The sequence below is a fragment of the Amphibalanus amphitrite genome, unplaced genomic scaffold, assembly GCF_019059575.1.
Source record: "Amphibalanus amphitrite isolate SeventyFive unplaced genomic scaffold, NRLGWU_Aamphi_draft 000155F_arrow, whole genome shotgun sequence".
NCBI classification, from domain to species: Eukaryota; Metazoa; Arthropoda; class Thecostraca; order Balanomorpha; family Balanidae; genus Amphibalanus; species Amphibalanus amphitrite.
Window position 1 is genome coordinate 219,242 of NW_024881650.1, and position 21,024 is coordinate 240,265.

The window sequence follows — 21,024 nt, forward strand, 5'->3', positions numbered from 1 at the left end:
CTCTTTGGTTGGAAAACCTTCGTGTGACGTCTGCTCTGCTAATACCCTGACTTGTGCTTATTTCAGCTCAAGCAACAAAACTGCTATTTCAGTTCAAAACCACATGTAAAAGGCATTATATTTCTTGTAAGGGACTAAGTATTTTGCATGATCAAAAATTGACTTGGTGTCGCTTTCCCTGATGTGCTGTTACAAAATCAGTTTCAAGGCCATATATAGATATAGGTGCTAATGGTAATGAAAACACAATTTGTTTACAAACTTAAAGAGAGACTCTATCAACGAAAGAGAAAAAAACTGTAACCACAACTTTTTAACTAATCTACCTAACACCTCCAGAACACTTTTAAAGGGACACTCCCACCTTAACATTAGTTTTGAGTTGAGATAGCCAAATTGGTGGCCATGGCCTGCAAATACCGGTTTGGGCACTCACATCATCGACAAATGCTTTAATTCGGAGATATGGAATTTCAAACTTGGAGTTTTCGGATTCTAAGGGGTTAGTGCATTGGTATGCCCCCTTAGAATTTGTGACGTCAGCGGAGATCTAACGATTTTTAAATCTTATACTAAAACGTTTGGTAGCACGCGGTGGTATATGCTGCATTGCGCGCAACAAATGCCGCACTTTCAAATAAAGTCGCTAGGAACAGCGGAGATCCCAAAAAGTAAACAAAAGTAAAAGTCTAATATCTTGAAAACCGGTGAATATTTTTCGATGAAATTTGGTAGATATTCGTTTTCGCTCTTTCTGAACCGAGCGACATCACTTTCGTGCCAATTCATTAAAGGGACACTCCCACCTTAACATTAGTTTTGAGTTGAGATAGCCAAATTGGTGGCCATGGCCTGCAAATACCGGTTTGGGCACTCACAACATCGACAAATGCTTTAATTCGGAGATATGGAATTTCAAACTTGCAGTTTTCGGATTCTAAGGGGCTAGTGCATTGGTATGCCCCCTTAGAATTTGTGACGTCAGCAGTGATCTAACGATTTTTAAATCTTTTACTAAAACGTTTGGTAGCACGCGGTGGTATATGCTGCTTTGCGCGCAACAAATGCCGCACTTTCAAATAAAGTCGCTAGGAACAGCGGAGATCCCAAAAAGTAAACAAAAGTAAAAGTCTAATATCTTGAAAACCGGTGAATATTTTTCGATGAAATTTGGTAGATATTCGTTTTCGCTCTTTCTGAACCGAGCGACATCACTTTCGTGCCAATTCATTAACTTTTTTGAAGGTGGGAGGGTCCCTTTAACTTTTTTGAAGGTGGGAGGGTCCCTTTAAAGGGACCCTCCCACCTTAACATTAGTTTTGAGTTGAGATAGCCAAGTTTGCGGCCAGGCTCAGAAACCACCATTTATCCAGGGCGGTGTTTCACGGGACGCTGCTACCACGCTGCTATCAAATTGCGCGAGCTGACGTCACACTTGTGGTAGTGTTGGAGCAATGGGCCTGTTGATCACCTGTTCCAGCCACGGCCGACCCCTCGCATGCAGCTTGTGCAGCGCCGGGCGCCGACCCGGGGAACCGTGTTGATGGGCAAAGGTTCCCCCTTCCAGAACGCGAGGGAAACTGATTTGGAAAGGTGAAGCTCGGCGGACATATACAGTACAAATAGCATGTTGCAATGTGAATGGCTTAAAGGTAGTGTGCCACCTTTGAAAGATTTCCCATTTTATTTTTCCTAGGATAAGAAGCTTCTGTTTTTACCTAATATCGCAAAAAAAATCAAAAATGGGCCTGGAATAGTGCCTTTTTCGCCTAAAAGTTTTTCGGTTTTTAGATATGTAAAACAACTGTAGTGGGCTCACCTGCAAACAGGCGTCGGGCAACAATCGCGAATGCGGCGCACTTGTGACAATAAGCAAAGGTCATTATAGTGTTACGACCATACGACGTACGGGAATGAGTTATCAGCTGTCTAATCGTAGACAACACAATGTCGAGCCTTAAACTGTAAGCCCGTATTGGTATTGTTTCTTTTATTTGGCTGTCGAACATTATTTATGGTTTGAAATATGATTTTATGTAAAATAATTGATATGAAAAAGCCGTCTTATAAGTTATGACCCCATTTCACCACACGCAAGTGGCAGAAATGACAATGATCAGCTGACGCATTTTTCTTGGCCGAAGTCAGAGCGCGCGGCCCGACGCACCACGCGTATTTGGAAATTCCGACCTCGACGAGCATCTGGGCCCTGTTTCACCGGTGATAGCAGCACGCTGCTCTCAAATTGCGCGAGCTGACGTAATGTGATGACGTCATACTGCTGACGTAAGGGGCAATTCTGGCGCACGATTGCCGCAATATTGTTTTACGTCATCAGCTAAATGTTCGAAGTTAATGTCCAAATTTTTCCTAAACCCAACTTCTTTTAAATACATCATATTGAAAAAATATATATATCAAAAATATATATACTATCATGACTGCGTAAACTCTTACTTTTAGGCTCATACGTCACTTAATGCCGCCGCCAAGGTCGCGGCAATCGTGCGCCGGAACTACCCATTACGACAACAGTATGGCGTCACGACATGACGTCAGCTCGCGAAACGTGATAGCAGCTTGCTGCTATCACCGGTGAAACAGGGCCCAGAAGCCACCTAACAGGCGTGTTCGAAACCGATGGAGATGATGATGAACGGGTTTATCGAAACTTGATTGGATGAACATATCGGTAATAGCGATTTCAGTGTGTGCATTTATTGTTCATAGTGGTGTGAAATGTGGTTGGGGTACGACCGACAACCCGTCGGGGCGAATTTCGCACTGGGGTACTCAAAATTTGAAGAATTTAAGACGTTTCCATGAGTTTTGAAGGTATGGATAAGTTCTAAAAATCCGGTTCTCCTTATCTGGGCCATTAACTCCATACGGCCCAAGAAAGCTGGCACACTACCTTTAAGCAGTAAGGTCGGACTACTGCCAGACTTTCTTATTGATCCATTTCAGACCGATCTTTTACTGATAACTGAAACCCATCTTACACCACTAGTATCGGATGCCACTATAGCTATCCCTGGTTATTTGCTTTTCCGTAATGACTCAGGAAGCACGCCTAAGCATGGAGTGTGCATGTATGTCCGAGAATCTTTCAAGGTTGACCAGGTAGATTCCTCCCAAGACAACTGTCTTTTGCTGAGACTAGCAGATTGTGATATCTATGTATATGTGGTGTACAGGCCCCCTTCTAACTCTCACGCTCAGAATCAGATTCTGGCAGACTTTATTCTCCACAGTTGTGCAGACAAGGAGGTTGTCATACTTGGGGATTTCAACCTGCCTTCCATCACATGGTCCCCAACACATACTGAAACCACACATTCAGCAGTCGAGAGAATGTTTATTGACACATTTAACACAATAGGTCTCACACAATGGATATTTGAGAGCACCTTTCCAAGATCAGGCAACATACTCGATCTGTTGTTAACTTCTGAGGTGGATAGGTTAGGAGCGGTTCAAGTCCACGCGCCTCCACCAGGCTGTGATCATTGTAGCATCCACTGTGATTATGTCTTTGATGTAGACAGAGAGGCAGCCTTGAAGGGCCACTGCAGAGTGCTGTGGCATCGTGGCCACTATGGAGTGATCACTGATCAATGCGGAGCTGGAGGGCATTGACTGGGGAACAGAATTCTCACAGCTTTCCTCGCACGAAGCATTCACAAAATTGCTGTCCATCTTGAACCCACTCATAGACCGACACGTTCCAAGAAGGATGCACGACACTAGACCAATGAAACCCCCCTGGAAGTCAAACCCTCCATCGTCTTTGAAGCGCCTGCGTAGGGAAGCATGGCAAGCTTACAAGGATACCAGATCCATGCTTGGCAGAAAGTCGCCTGAGACGTGCTTGGCACTGAAAACATTTCTCGAGACCAACAATAACATACGATCCTACGCTCATAGGTCCCAGATAGAGTACGAAAGGTCACTGATAGCAAGATCCAAAGCAAATCCGAAACTTCTTCACTCTTACATGAGACATAAAAAGCAATTCCGCTCCTCCGTGGGTCCACTACGCATGGACCCAAACACCATTTCTGATGATCCGGGGGAAATGGCAGACTGTCTTCTTCGTGCTTTTGCTGACATTCACACTGCTGCGGTGCCGGAGGAGCCGGCTCCTCATCAGCGTTGCGAGGCCGCACTTAGCGAGATCGAGTTCGGCCCCTCTGACGTACGCACACTGCTCACCGGTCTAGATCCAAACTCAGCCATGGGACTGGACGGGCTGCACCCAAGACTGTTGAGGTCTTGTGCCAATACCCTCACCAGTCCCTTGTATATTATCTTCCGTCGGTCCCTTCTAGAGGGGAAGCTTCCTCGAGCCTGGAAGTCATCACTGATTGTGCCTATCTTTAAGAAAGGTTCCCGTCACGACCCTCAGAACTACAGGCCGGTTGCACTGACTTCAGTTGCTTGTAAGAGTCTTGAGAGATTGATCTTCCGTGGACTTTATGATTACTTCTGCGAAAATGCGATTCTCTCTGAGGAACAGTTTGGTTTCCGTCCAGGTCGCTCCACGGAGGACCAGCTGATTCTCACTTATGATGAAATCACTAGCGCGCTTGACTGTGGCCATCCTGTCGACCTCATCATGTTCGATTTCTCGAAAGCATTCGACGTGGTTTGTCATGCCATCCTCCTCGAGAAGCTAAGACAGATTGGTGTGCAGGGAAGGCTTCTTGACTGGCTGTATGATTTCTTGGTGGGAAGAGAAATGCAAGTGCTGGTTAAAGACACGACAAGCAAGCCAACAGAGGTGCTGAGTGGTGTACAGGGACCTGCAGTTGCTTCTGTACACACTAGTATTTCAGCGTATTCTTTGCCTGTGACACCGTTGGAGGCGAATTGGGAAATGATTGTGTGCTTATTAAAACCACCATCTGAAGGGCTTTAAACTGATGTGCTGCTCTCCTAATTCAGTGAACTTTTTATGGCTATATCAGCAAAACATTGTTTTCAGCGCTTTTTCCTGCCCCATTCCTTCTGAAACCTGGAACCGCTTATTCCATTTACTCCTGCCATCTGACGATGGTCGTGCTGACTACTAGTTCCGGCGCTAGTTACTGCTCCAGTTTTGCACCCGGCACAAACTCAGACGGCACCGGGCCGTGGCTCGACCATGGGGAGGGTCGGACCGAGCCGACTGCCTGGGGCGCGGTTAGATCGGACGCCCTGCTGGGGAAGGGGACGGGAGTGAGGGGGAGTGGAGGAGGTGGTCACGTGGTCCGTCCAAGCTCGCAGACGACCTGACCTGTCCTGCGCCCAGCCTTGTTCCGTGATCCAAAATGGCACGAGAGCTGTGGAATGTCTGGAGGAGACGCTTCGAAAGCGAACTTCAGCAGCACTAATTTACCATGTTCTGTGGAGATAAATTAATATTATCTTAATGCAGAAAATATTGTATGCCCAAGCTGTATAAGCTGTATCTTTTTAAAAGTTGTAAATAAAATTATTTTAGGGACTTATAGGTTTCGTATACACAGTGAATTGTGTTACAATAAGCCGTTTCGCTGTTATGGTTACTAACTGAAGAGTTATCCTTTTTTCTCACAGGGAATGACAATACAATAACAATATAACAATACGAATAAAACCAGACGTTTCGCACAAAAAAGTGCCTCCGTCAGTGGCAAGAAATGAGTAATTAGGCATAGATGTTTTCTTTCGATAACATCGATGAAGTAGTTATCTTTATTTTTTAAAGATATGTTTTCAGCAGTTTTTTAAGCACATCATGGAAGCTTATAAACATTTGTGTATTTTATCGGCAACCCGGCTGGCCAGACCGAGACGGTGCCGCATTTAGTTCTCACCGATGTTAAACCTATACACTCATTTTTCTCCACTGACGAAGGCACGTTGTTGTCCGAAACGTTTGGTTTTATTCGCATTGTTTTTATATTGTCATTGTCCGTGAGAAAAACATACTCATATGGACTGGTCTCAGTTCATATAGAAATTGTTGCACATTCATCAACACAGATAAAATGAATATTAGCCCTCACCACACATATAAGTAGATGTAAGTAGACCGCGCCCCTGTTTTTCACCAATAAATCGCGGCAAAGCGAAGGATTGCGACGATTCTTTGGTGCCCTGGAGTTAATCAATTTTACAACTTCCCGGAAAATTGAATAGCCCTTATCATTTTTGCATCTTGTCCGATAATTTTAAATCCCTGAACCAAATTACTTTTAACCTGTGATTATTTTTCTCAAGATCATGTCAGGCCAGAATAGCAATTGAAAGTCAGCGCACATCTTCTGTGTGTTTCCATAGTCGTTTCGTGATTAGCAACGTGACAAAATGTGAAATATACCATCTAATGTTTGTCTCATTAATTGTTGTGGGTGCCAAGGTCACGTGAAACTCAGGTTAAGGTCATTTACTTGAAATGATCTCGGTTAACTTCCTTAAATTTACACCTTTTTACTGTGGTTTTTAGGAAGTGTTGGTTTGAAATTTAGCACCCATTTTAGCATTTGAAAACTAGGCATACTTAGGTATCAGTTATAGTGCCTATGCAATATGTTGCAAGGCTGTAAGTGCTGGTTAACATTCTATATAGCCGGCAGAACGCCTAACGGGTGATCTGGCGTGACCCGTCCTACCCCAAATGCTTTGATACATCATCTTTGATCAAAGCAAGTGCAAATTCGGAGTCAGAAGCAAGCCAAGTCTCAGCAAACTTCACTTGTAGAAATTCTAGCAGGACCCAATTTTCCGTGCTTTTGGGTTATTAACCTGATCTGGGAGGTCAACCAGTGACCTAGGATCTCAGCATTGACCAGGACATAAAAATAATTGGCTTTTTCTCGTCAGCGATGATCAGGATCCTCATATCATCGGATTTCTCTCGTCACGAGCAGCACGCTCTTTTTATTTTTCAGCGAAGCTCTGGCTCTTTTTATCAAGGGCCGAATGGCTGAGGGTTTCTACGCCCCTCCGCTACATGTAAGACGCTGAAAAGAAATGCCTAAATAGGTGAGGGTTAAATATCGATTGCTTTTTAAGTGCCGAAGCCCGAAACACTTTAATTTACTTTGATAGCAGTTTTTAAGACCAACGAGCTCGAATAATATAACTTCTTGAACAATGTAAGCAACACATAAAATGAATCGTGAGAGAAGCGGCTCAAGATTAAGGAACTATGAGACACTGAATAAAAAACGGCATAGATTAGAAACTGCACCTAACTTGCACTGGTTTTTAAACCTTTTCGTTGCAGACTGGTAGATTAAATTTTAGGATTGATTTCAGCTGATGCTCAAATGGAGCTATTCATTCGTTCATTCATGCAACCATCCAATTCCATTCATAAAAGAAGCCAGTGACAAAATTGTTCATTTTAGATAAGTGTGAAATACAAACTCAATAAAAGTTTAATGATACGGCAAATTTGACAGCTTTTATAATGAATAGACAAATAACTTTAACGAATCAAGGTTGCGAGCCCCAAATAGGGGAGAGTGAGGTATAGATGAGCCAAGGGGCAAGTTTAGCCACCCCATGTTTCTCAGCTCCTATGGCGCTGATTGACTTGAGCTTCCATGTGCCGTTCGCTTACGATGCTGCAGTCTTTCACGTGAGACGGCAACGTTCTCACGCTCAGCACCCGGTAACATGTGGTATCGCCCCTGATAACTAAGACATGTTTTGCCTTTAAAATGAGATGGTTGTTATCTGCGGTGCATGGTTATTTTCCTTAGCGGGTGTCATTAATCGAAAATGGCCAAGGGTGGGGCAAGATGAGCCATTTTCACCTGGGGGAAGATGAGCCGGATAAGCCATTGTTGTCTCCGCTGTCGAAAACCAAACTGAGCTGCGCTTGTATCTGCTGAATAAAAATGGTAGGAAATTGTTTTCTTTGTTGATTACTCAAGTTGTAAGTGATTTGCAGATTATCTGAAGGATAAAATGATTTCTTTCGTGATAGAAAACTTGACGAGTTATTGGAAGGCTTAAAACAGTCACTTTTTGATGGAGGAAAAAACTTTGCCATAAGTATGTATGCCATTGAGTAAATAAAAGAGCCCAGTCTTCGCCGCGCCCGGGAAAAGAAGAGGTTCGCTTTTTCCATCCATGCTCAACTTTCCCCACGACGTGTCTCAACTTACCCCGCCCATGGGGTAAGATGAGCAACGTGCAAGATGATTTTTGACGTAGCCTTTCAGTACAAAAATAAGCGGTATGGAACATTTCTGGCCACCATTACATGCGCAATGACCACTCTGTCCGTCCAACTCGTAAACGCAGAAAAATGATCAGTAAGTTAGCCTGTAGCTTACGAAAAACAAGCGGCTCAACTTACCTCATTCTTCCCTACGTTACACAATTGACGGCATTTTTTAGGCCATCACAGTATTTGTCAACAATGGTTGTTTGGGGGGCTGGGGAGGGTGGTTACTGGCTCATAAACTGTCCCCCCCCCAAATAAAAGAAAACGAAACAGATTATCCGCGAAAAAACTATTGAGCTCGAACCAAGGTGACGAATCGATTTATAGGTATGCAGGATGACTAACGATGCCACTTTTTGACTTCTTGTGTCAAATAAATTCCATCATCTGGATAGCACGTCAACATATTCTATTTGACATTTTACAACAAACGTATACTATTTGGCGCGACTAGCCTCATAAATGTTCTGAAACTAAAACCGTTTCTTCGCAAATAACTTGGACCACGTCATCCCAGCTTATGCACGACAAAAATAAAATAATCCTTCAGGATCACTGGCCTGAATTCGAATGCTTAAAGTTTACTCAAAACCGGTGTGGCTGAGGCACTCTTCGCTACATCTCGTGACGGCCACCATTGTGTTGCATTTTGTGGGTTGAGTGGGTTGAAAATAGCCCCCCCCCCTCCACCCCCCCTTCTTCTGGAAACATAAGTAATCGAAAGATCTGGCGATGGTTTATCCACCTCCTCTGCCGCCGCGCTGCGAGGCCTCGATTTGTTCGGTATGTGGCTTCCTGAGCGGTCCTCCCCGGAGGCAAGGTGAAAGGTCATGGCCTGTATCAGAAATTTATACGTTGCTGAATATGTTTTGTAGTTCTTCCAAGGCCTTGCACACCGTTTTATTATATCGGATAAACGTTGCACTTTCTTGTCAATCAATACATTTAAAGAAAACTTGATCATAATCTTATACTGCAGCAATTGTAGTTCTGCTTACGGTTGCCTCTTTATGATACGGGCCACCACCACCTCCACTGCGCTGGAGCTCAGGCGTTCTACCCCTCCCCGCTACGGACCGGCCCTCGGGCTAGGTGTGTTAGTACTGAGCGCAAACCCGTAGTAGTCACGTGACTTTCATTCACGTAGCGGGAACGGAAGCTATAGGCGATACCAAGGACGGGCTCTGGGGAGGCAACCGGCGCGGAAAAATAGCACGATTGTAGTTTTGGAAGAATATCTGTTGCGGTAAGAGGAATTATACAAAACATACGTGCTAGGAGTAAACATGTGTTATTCCTCCATACTTTGCGCTACATTTCCTTTTTCCAATGGCCAGCACTTAGCAAATAATAGCGCAATTCTAAATTGGTAATATATGTGTACAGTAGCAACTGCGGGTCCCTGTACCACAGGGCTCCGTTCTAGGACCGATTTTGTTCCTATTGTACATAAATAACATCGCCTCAACTTTGACGAGTAGCTACAAGATATTCGCGGATGTTTGAAAGTGTATATGAAGATGGACAGAGAAGCCCCTCTGTCTACAGCGGAAGATCTCCAGAGGGACATCGACCTACTGTACGACACAGCCACATCGTGGGGGCTGGCGCTTAACCTACGAAAGTACGCTGTGCTTCATTTTCGGCGCCGATATCACGCCCAGTCCATCATTTCATACACATTGAATGGCACCGAAATACCGCACGTTTCGGCCTACATTGATCTGGGCGTCGCCGTGGATGACAGTTTAAAATTCCACGAGCACTGTGCCCTTGCTGCGAGAAAGGCTGGGGGCGTTGTCCATAACTTTCTTAGATCTACTCGCTGCCGATCACCTGACTTCATGATGTTCATTTGGAAGACACTCATACGGCCCATTATTGAGTACGCTTCATCTGTGTGGAACAGTGGATATGTTCAAGATCTCAAGAAGTTAGAGAAAATCCAGAGACTATGGACGCGTAACATTCTGGGCCTCAAAGATACGTGCTATGGTGACAGGCTCAAAACACTTGATCTTTTTTCTGTGCAGGGTCGCCTTCTTCGTGCTGATATTTTGAAGTGCTGGAAAATATTTCATGGACACTGTCACATCTCGCCGGAGGATTTGTGGAGTCTGGAAGTAAATGGAAGAACACGTGGTCACAGACACAAGATCAAGGTCATCCGCGCGCATGTTGACGCGAGGTCCAGATACTTCACACACAGAGTCGTCAAAGAATGGAATAGCCTCCCGGGGTGGCTAGTGCAAGAAACCTCCCTGCAGAAATTCAAAGGAGGACTCGCAGAGGTGTTGGGCGCGAAACTTTACGATTACTCAGTCTAATGTTGCTACGTTATATGACAGATTACGATCGGTATAATGTCAAACCATTGGATCCCCCCCCCCCATGGTATGCGCCCTGTTCTTAACAAGCAAGGTCAGGGTCAGATGCGCCATGGAGCTCCAATCGGTCATTCACCACTTGCCTCCTGATTCCTGCATTCCCACCATGCCTGGCCTTCCTTCACATGTCATTCACCCATTTGGTTTGCGGATGAGACAGCATTTGCATTACACTTCACAGCCGTTTCTCTCTCTTTCTTTCTTTCTTTGTGAAGCATTAGCACCAACTACGAGTCGAGTTTGTCGACTTGTCGAGTTTCCACAACAATTCACACGCAGACGCACAACACCAGTTCCCTGACTCAAGGCCCACCCACTGGCCCCAGCTTGTGTCCAACTATATTCTTTGGAATTGGCGCGTCTCTGAACGACTTGGGTTTCCCTCCTTCTCACTCCTCTCCTAAGAGCAAGGCTGAGGAAACCCAACAGGTGAGTTAAACAGGTGATGTTTCCATGGAAACCCAATTTGACACGTGTAAAAGCAGCGTGCTGCTATCACAGGTGAAACAGGGCCCTGGTCGCAACCCCCGCAATTAGAATCACCCAAGAATCACCGGCCACCGCACACACACGTCGCGTCGCGATTTAATATGCACTAGAGGTACAGGTTTACGCGATAACTGTATGTTATTATATGTATGATTAACGGATGCATTAGTTTGGGTGTAGAAACTTGCATTTTTATTAGTATTTTTTGTGTAGAACTGGGTAACTGCTTTTAATTGAACTGTAAAGTATGATGGTGATGCATGCGAGTTGTTCGAGTCCTTTGTAAGTTAGGATTTTACTCAATTCAACCCTACCCTACCCTACCCTACCCCTACCCTACCCTACCCCTACACTACCCTACCCTACCCTACCCTACCATACCCTACCATACCCTTACACTACCCTACCCTACCCTACCCTTACCCTACCCTAACCTTCTACACCCTAACCCTACCCCTAGATTACCCTTACCTACCCTACCCTACCCTACCCTACCCTACCCTACCCCTACACTGCCCTACCCTACCCTACCCTACCCTACCCTTACACTACCCTACCCTACCCTTACACTACCCTACCATACCCTACCCTACCCTACCCTACCCCTACCCCTACCCTACCCTACCCTACCCCTACCTCTACCCCTACACTACCCTACCCTACCCTATCATACCCTACCATACCCTACCCTACCCTACCCTACCCTACCCTACCCTTACCCTGCCCTACCCTACCCTACCCTTACACTACCCTACCCTACCCTACCCTACCCTACCCTACCCTACCCTACCCTACCCTACCCTACACTACCACCGACAGTCCAAGTTTCAGCTAAATCGGCCCAGAAACGGCTGAGATAGTGCAAAAACAAATTAATTGTATTTACTGGCGAATCCCCTTGGCGAGCGGTGCCCTGTGTCGGCCTTCGTTGTCAAAGGTCAACGACCTGCCGGCTCTGATGCTTTTCACTCAGTTTTTTAAGCGAACAACTGAGCCTAAAGCACGTGCCCTCTGCTCGGCGCCGGTCGCGATTCTAATGCTAACCCTATGGCGCACATGAGCACGCGCCACGGGTGCACCCCTGGCCGCATCGTGCCCAAAATTTAATACGACCTGTTGAATTACGTGACCCACGAGTCGTGAAAATTTCACCCTCCTGCGTCAATCGACGGCGCCGCAATAGCCGTTTTTGGGAGTAACGCCGGCTGCGTAACCCCGACGGCGGCGGACTTTTTAAGATTTATAATAGTAGACTAGAGGTACAGGTTTACGCGATAACTGTATGTTATTATATGTATGATTAACGGATGCATTAGTTTGGGTGTAGAAACTTGCATTTTTATTAGTATTTTTTGTGTAGAACTGGGTAACTGCTTTTAATTGAACTGTAAAGTATGATGGTGATGCATGCGAGTTGTTCGAGTCCTTTGTAAGTTAGGATTTTACTCAATTCAACCCTACCCTACCCTACCCTACCCCTACCCTACCCTACCCCTACACTACCCTACCCTACCCTACCCTACCATACCCTACCATACCCTTACACTACCCTACCCTACCCTACCCTTACCCTACCCTAACCTTCTACACCCTAACCCTACCCCTAGATTACCCTTACCTACCCTACCCTACCCTACCCTACCCTACCCTACCCCTACACTGCCCTACCCTACCCTACCCTACCCTACCCTTACACTACCCTACCCTACCCTTACACTACCCTACCATACCCTACCCTACCCTACCCTACCCCTACCCCTACCCTACCCTACCCTACCCCTACCTCTACCCCTACACTACCCTACCCTACCCTATCATACCCTACCATACCCTACCCTACCCTACCCTACCCTACCCTACCCTTACCCTGCCCTACCCTACCCTACCCTTACACTACCCTACCCTACCCTACCCTACCCTACCCTACCCTACCCTACCCTACCCTACCCTACACTACCACCGACAGTCCAAGTTTCAGCTAAATCGGCCCAGAAACGGCTGAGATAGTGCAAAAACAAATTAATTGTATTTACTGGCGAATCCCCTTGGCGAGCGGTGCCCTGTGTCGGCCTTCGTTGTCAAAGGTCAACGACCTGCCGGCTCTGATGCTTTTCACTCAGTTTTTTAAGCGAACAACTGAGCCTAAAGCACGTGCCCTCTGCTCGGCGCCGGTCGCGATTCTAATGCTAACCCTATGGCGCACATGAGCACGCGCCACGGGTGCACCCCTGGCCGCATCGTGCCCAAAATTTAATACGACCTGTTGAATTACGTGACCCACGAGTCGTGAAAATTTCACCCTCCTGCGTCAATCGACGGCGCCGCAATAGCCGTTTTTGGGAGTAACGCCGGCTGCGTAACCCCGACGGCGGCGGACTTTTTAAGATTTATAATAGTAGATAGATGTCGCAGCTATAGCGACACATGTAGTGCAAATGGTAGCAGACAGCAGTAGTTTCCCCTACCAAAGGGGTGGTTTTCTACCACAGATGCTCGTCGAGGTCGGAATTTCCAAATACGCCTTGAAAACCGGTGAATATTTTTCGATGAAATTTGGTAGATATTCGTTTTTGCTCTTTCTGAACCGAGCGACATCACTTTCATGCCAATTCATTAACTTTTTTGAAGGTGGGAGGGTCCCTTTAATAGGTACCTAATGCATGGCCTAGGTATTCATCCCAAAACATCAACATGCTAATTGATTTACTATTTACAACGTATTATGGCCATTGGCCAAGGCCGTATAATAACTTATGGCAGCACAATTTAATTTATTTACACTGAATGGTCAGTGGCGTCAGTGAATTGATATAAACTCAAACTATAAAACCACTTCTGCATGTAGTGCAAAATGTAAAACACTGCAGTCCACGTGCGTGAAGATAGCGACGTATTCAGCGACGGATTCAGCGTCGGATTCAGAATTCGCTGAAAACTCGTTATCAGGTCAAGCAGGACACGCTGATTCCAAAAATTGACATAAAACACATATTTAAGTTCATCTTCAACGTCAAATTTGAGGTCAAAGGACGGGGTACCCCTACCCAATAACGTCCCGAATTAATGCCCCAAGAGGACCGAAAGTGGTCACACGTGATAGCTCGTCACCGTGGGCAGCCTCCGTGACCATGACCTTGACCTTTGACCTTCAATGTCAAATTTGAGTTCAAATGACGGGCTATCGGATAACGTCCCGAAGTTATGGTAGGTGCGGGCTAAAAACGGTCCTAAACGACGGCCAGCCTCGTTGGCTAGCCTCCGCTACCCTGACCTTGGATCTAATCCTTGACCTTCAAGGTCAAACACAAGGACAAAGAAAGGCATCATTTATCAACGAAGAAGAAGGGCAAAATGTGAAGAAGTTGATCTGCCACGTCTCAAACAACCATTCCAGTAAATGCAAGACCGCTCGGGCTTAATTTTATTATTTTTACCTTGACCCCAGGGTTGGCATTTTTGCCGGCAAAAACTAGTTTATGCCATTTGCCGGTTTAAACCGGTTTTAACCGGCAAAAAGTGGCAAAAACTGGCAAAAACTAAAAACCAGCACAATGATATGCCTAGACATGGATTTAAAGATGAAACATTTTTAGGAGAATTCGGTGAAAGCTTTATGCTTTCAACCAGAAGTGACATTGACCGTTGAAGTGTTCTATAACTCAAAAACATTTTCATGGGCTTTCCATAAGGCGCCTTTTGGGGGTGACAAATGAGCCAGTGCAAGAGTGAGTCCTGCACAATCAGAAGTGCGAAGGGGTATCTGCCACTGATATGCGCACTGCACCCTACCGTGGCAGCCTTGCCCCACTCCCCTACATGGAAATACATTCTGTGGTGGATGCCTACTGACATGCATAGACATTTTAAGCAGGGATAAGTAATGAGGCAAACTTCAGAATGTTTGGTGCATCTCTATAACATCAAGAAATGCATTTGTACATTTCAGATCCATTCCTAACTAGAAAAGTTGTGGTTTGGCCCACCTGAGTTTTATCCAGTTTTTGCCAGTTTTTGCCACCGGGGTTTCTGCCAGCCGGTTTAAACCGGTTAAAACCACTGGCAAAAACCAGTTTTTGCCACCCCCTGCCAACCCTGCTTGACCCTAATGTTTGACCTTAGAGGTCAAACTCCAAGTCAAAGGACGGGGTACCCAATAACATCCCCAGTCATTGCCCCAACACGTTCAAAAATGCTCAATGCTCATACATGATAGCTCGTCACCATGGGCAGCCTCCGTGACCATGGCCTTGACCTTGACCTTTGACCTTCAAGGTCAAATTTGAGGTCAAACGACGGGGTACCGGATAACGAGTCAGCGTGTCAGCGTGTCCTACTTGACCTGATAACGAGTTTTCAGTGAATTCTGAATCCGTCGCTAAATCCGTCGCTGAATCCGTCGCTGAATACGTCGCTATCTTCCTTCACGCTAGTCCGCAGTCCGCAGTAGTTGGAATTTTGCTACCAGATGTGCTACATGCCTAGCGTTCGACATGCGGATAATCAGGGATTATTTTCCGGGATCATTGGCAATTTTTTTTTTTGTATTGCAGGGACCATCGATGCAATTAGCCACATTTTTAGATTGCGTACATGCAGCCATGCGTACCGGGTTAACGTACATATGTAGGTATAAAGCCGCGCACGGCCGGGCTGGTTCCCTCACTAACTTCGCCTGGCTACGGCCTGCCAGTCTACCAAGCCGGCGCAACCATACCTACCTGTCAGGAGGCTCATAAACGTCAATCGCCCGTCGCGCTTCGAACCCGGACTGTTATAACCGGGAACACGTGCTCTCACCACCCGGAGTCCAACGCTCTACCGACTGAGCTACGGTACCGGCCAAATATTGAAACTGTAACGTCATTGTTTTCTTATATACATATAGCGGGCTGACATTAGATTTTATTACGGAGCGAGCGAAGCGAGCGTTGTCTTTCCTTAGATTAACGGAAATTTCTGAGTATGAGCGGACGCTTTTGCGAGGCCTATATCTCAGCAACCACTTGACCGATTTACACGCGGTAATTTTTGTAGGGTAGCTTCATTCCTTCTACCAAGTATTGGACTATTCCCGATGCATGTGGGTGACCCCTTATGCACATTGCACGTGCCACGTGCAAAACGAAGAGGTGTCCGTTTTGTAATTGTTGCAATATCTCAGTAACTACTTGACCGATTGTGCCGAAAGTTGGCATGTAGGTAGGCACCCACTAGGCACTGCATATCCATGTGCCAGAGTTGGGGTGCTGCTGCACGTGCGCACGTGCAGGGGTCGTTTCCAGATCTCGAGAACGGCTGGACCGATGGCGCTCAAATTTGGTACACGGTTAGGGACCAGTTAGTAGGGTACCGTGCACAAGTCAGATTGGGACCCATTTTGCACGTGCGCACGTGCAGGGTGTCGCTTCCAGATCTCGAGAACGGCTGGGCCGATTGCGCTCAAATTTGGCACATCGCTAGAGACCGGTTAGTAGGGTGCCGTGCACAAGTCAGTTGGAGGTACCGCCTCGAAATTTCGCACGTGCAAGGCTCACCCTCTCGCTTGCTCCGTTAGTCGCCCCAAAAGGCGTTATACTGGTTTATACTAATTAATATAATATAATATAATATTATATTAATCAGGGCGTCATAAGACGTTATGTTTTGTCAATGGTTCAAGCTTTGTTGGAATCGTTGACATTAGCGTTGAGTTCATTTTTGTATTTTCCTTAGTATTAATTATTATGATTGAGAAAAAATGCCTTTAGATTAGAATTGTTCTATTACTGTTCAGTGTTCACTTCAGTCAACTAGCTAAAAACGCTTCAATTAAGAAAAGCTGCTCGAATGAAAGAAGTTGGTAAATTAATGAAATTTTTAGCTTAATTTTATACTGATTGTGTCTTTGTCTTGGTAACATTGTTTTCTATGTCCCCTTGGTTTGTTTGATTTCCCCCGGATCTATACACCTCTTGTCTCTATAAACCCAACAAAGCACAGTTTAATGCCTACAGCTGTCTACCTTGCCCTTGTTTTCCAGAATGGACTGCATGGACAGCACTCCTGCTGTGAACGGTAAAATGAACGGGGACGCGTCCGCGGGCCCGCGGGCTCGGCCGGCCGGGGACGCGCCTCCCAGCCGCGCGGGCGGAGACGCCGACACCCACCCGGCCCCGCCCCCGCCCCCGCCCGCCCAGCCGCCGGCGCCGCCCATACTGGACGTGGAGATTGTGCTGAAGCTCGGCTGCGCCACCGACCGGGCGCGCATCTGCAAGCACGCGCGTGAGTTTCTGACGTCGCTGCGCACGGTGACCACGTGTACCACCTACATGAGTCTGGGCGAGAAGCTGAGCGCCAGCGCGGCCGAGTTGGCCGTGTTCGACCGCACAGGGTCGCAGGAGAGCCGCTGCTACACGGTGTCCGAGTGCCAGCTGGTGTGCCACCCGCACCGGCTGGAGGAGTCCGGCCCGGAGGTCGAGGAGGTGGAGGACGAGGCCGGAGACATGCCGGCCGCCACCCAGTGGATCCTGCCCAGCCGAGACTTCCACGGACTCTGGGACTCGCTCATCTACGAGACCAACATCAAACAGCAGCTGCTCAACTTCGTGTCCACCACGCTACTCTTCTCCGACAAGGGAGTCAACGGCAACGTGATCTCGTGGAACCGCGTGGTGCTGCTGCACGGGCCGCCCGGCACCGGCAAGACCTCGCTGTGTAAGGCGCTGGCGCAGAAGCTGGCCATCCGAATGTCGGACCGCTACGCGTACGGTCAGCTGATCGAGATCAACAGTCACAGTCTGTTCTCCAAGTGGTTCTCCGAGAGCGGGAAGCTGGTGCAGAAGATGTTCACCAAGATCCAGGAGCTGATCGACGACCCGAAGGCGCTGGTGTGCGTGCTGATTGACGAGGTGGAGTCTTTGACGGCGGCGCGCCGCGCCTCCTCCTCCAGCGCCGAGCCGAGCGACGCCATCCGCGTGGTCAACGCGCTGCTCACACAGATCGACCAGATCAAACGCTTCCCGAACGTGCTCATCCTGACGACGTCCAACATCACGGGCGCCATCGACCTGGCCTTCGTCGACCGCGCCGACATCAAGCAGTTCATCGACCTGCCCTCGCCGGCGGCCATCTACAAGATCTACCGCTCCTGCGTGGAGGAGCTGGTCCGCACGCGCATCATCTCCTCGGCCGAGAAGCTGTTCAGTCTGCACAACCTGGAGCTGACGCAGTACGTGGGTAACGCGGCCACGCAGAGCAGCCTGCGCCTGTGGCAGATCGCGCAGGCCAGCCGCGGCCTCAGCGGGCGCACGCTGCGCAAGCTGCCGTTCCTGGCGCACGCGCTGTTCATCACCACACCGTCGGCCACCATGTGCGAGTTTCTGTCGGCGCTGGAGGCGGCCGTGACCAAACAGTTCCAGGACAGGACTGAGCTCAGCAACAGCTGAACGGACACTAATGTGTTCAGTGGCGTGCCGGGGTGTGCGGCGTCCACGGTCGCTGCTGCAGCGGGCGCGGGCCCACACTCTGTGAGGACGCCTAACGACCGTCCGACGAGAGAGGTAGGTGACAGTGAGTGGTATGTCCAGCACTATGCCTGGTGGCTGGTGCTGCGTGTGAACCGGGGGGGGGGGGGGCTGTGTAGCAGTGTGTCTAGAGCTCAGTGCGCTCGCTGCTGTATGCGGACAGGAGAGGGATGTCAGTGACTGGTGTGGTGAGGTGTGCAGCAGTGCACTGGGTGCTGTATGCGGACGGGAGAGGGATGTCAGTGACTGGTGTGGTGAGGTGTGCAGCAGTGCGCTGGGTGCTGTATGCAGACTGAGGGGTGAGGGTTGTCAGTGGACAGGGTTCGGCGTGGTGAGGTGTGCGGCACTCTGTTAGGGGCTCTATGCGGACAGGGGGGGGGGGATGAATGTCAGTGGACATTGATGTGTATTTGGCAATGCGTTCCGCGCCAACCAACAGCCGGTGAACGGTGGTGTCAGGTGACTGAATGTGTTGCCTCCAGTCACATTCAAAACCTAGCCAACTCACGGGTGTTAGCGATATACATATGTGGTTTAACTAGAGTTGTTACCTAACCAAGTGCTTTTGCCTGCATAATGCATATACCTCACAAATTAGTCGCCTGCTGCGATGTTGTCAGCTCGTCATAACTGACTTTGTGATGGGCGCTAAATTTGATCTCTTGTATGGGGCCAAACTAGATGTATCATGAGCAAATTAGGAGGTAATATTTTTGATACCAACACTGCCAATCGTGGCCCATCTGTAAACTCTGCTGTGCGCTGCACAGCTACGCGCACTCGAGTTAAATTTCTGCATAATGTGAAGTCATGAAGGGGCGTTAGTACATGTGGTAGTAGGCCAAACCCGCAACGAGTTAGTACTTAACTTAATTGTGAATGCGGAAACGTTGAAGATCCGATGCGATGGTCTATTGAATGGATTGTTCGTTTGGTTGAAGCAATACATTATTGCAGTTATTTCTTTTGTTCCGGGAACAGACATTATAACATTCTCAGTTTGCAGCGTGTTTTCATTTATACTTGTGAAGATTTGATGGATCTAATCTGCACCATTCTGTCGCGAAGATGTTTCATAAGACCGAATCGCTGTTCACCAAGGTGCAGGGTACTAGCGTCATCAACTTTGTCGAGCGGAACCCTCTGGCTGGGCGGTGCTCAGTAGCAAGTGTTTGGCAATAGCAGGTGTTCGGCAATAGCAGGTGTTCCGTATCAAGAAGTGGTTGAATGTTTGCGCTGGTCCGTTGTCAATCAGTCTCGTCAGCAAAGCCCGGCCCCGGCCGACCTTGCTGAGGTCAGAGATACGTTCATCATGCCCACACTGGCGGTTAGGTGTGGCGCAGCTGAAGGCGATTGGCTCGCTCGTCAGGCCATATCGGGGCTCTTGAACAGATATAGAGATGAGTAACACGGGAAGTTCGATGAGACTGGTCTGATAATGATCGTGTCAGGGTGACGAAGGTATGATAAGAACCGACCTCGACCATTGGACCGGTACTCTTTGAAGCATCGCGACATACGAATTTGCTGTGGTGTGAACTTGACTGCGGGTTATTTGCATTAGATATAGGATATACATCTACAGCCTTTTAAATACACGATCTGCATCGTAGATGTTTACTAGTTTTTCACACATAATTATGCATCTTATACACACAACATAACAACATTGTACATTATAGTCGTGTTGATGCGTTGGTTCGGCCGTACGGAACGCTGCTTCCTATGAGATACATGAGGTACGAACCATAACATAAATAAACTCCAATTTAATTATTGACTGACAGCAAGCTGACCAACACCCCCATTGCTCTCATGTCCATCAAGTTAGCGTCGTATTCGTATTCGTTTTCAGCGTCGAGTTCAAAACATCGCCAAACTATGCCAAACGATAGATCTTGACACGCTGATTCCAAAAATATCACTCATTTTTTCCTAGGTCAAATATTTTGACCTCTAGGGGCAAAAAACCTCTCTGGCTATAAACAACAATAAGGTACTTCTTTATTTACCGTCCGATCGGGCTGAAACTTACACAAAACATGTGCCGCCACACAAGGATGCGTCACAATCAACAAAATCGCCGATCGAGGTCAAAGGTCAAGGTCATATTTGCGAAAAACCGTTATTTTTCGACGGGGTACCAAATAAAAACTTTATTTACCGTCCGATCGGGCTGAAACTTACACAAAACATGTGCCGCCACACAAGGATGCGTCACAATCAACAAAATCGCCGATCAAGTTCAAAGGTCAAGGTCATATTTGCGAAAAACCGTTATTTTTCGACGGGGTACCAAATAAAAACTTTATTTACCGTCCGATCGGGCTGAAACTTACACAAAACATGTGCCGCCACACAAGGATGCGTCACAATCAACAAAATCGCCGATCGAGGTCAAAGGTCAAGGTCATATTTGCGAAAAACCGTTATTTTTCGA

At 47.4% G+C, this 21,024-nt stretch overlaps 1 protein-coding gene across 1 annotated transcript in view; it reads left to right on the forward strand.

Moving 5' to 3' along the window:
- The window catches only part of LOC122383121 (pachytene checkpoint protein 2 homolog), a 29,892-nt gene extending 10,348 nt beyond the window's left edge, over positions 1–19,544 (forward strand). The window contains exon 2 of the mRNA XM_043369270.1: positions 17,102–19,544. Within this exon, the coding sequence (XP_043225205.1) occupies positions 17,103–18,506 (1,404 nt within the window). The 5' untranslated portion in view covers position 17,102 and the 3' untranslated portion in view covers positions 18,507–19,544. The remainder of the gene's footprint in view (positions 1–17,101) is intronic.
- Positions 19,545–21,024: the final 1,480 nt, after the last annotated feature.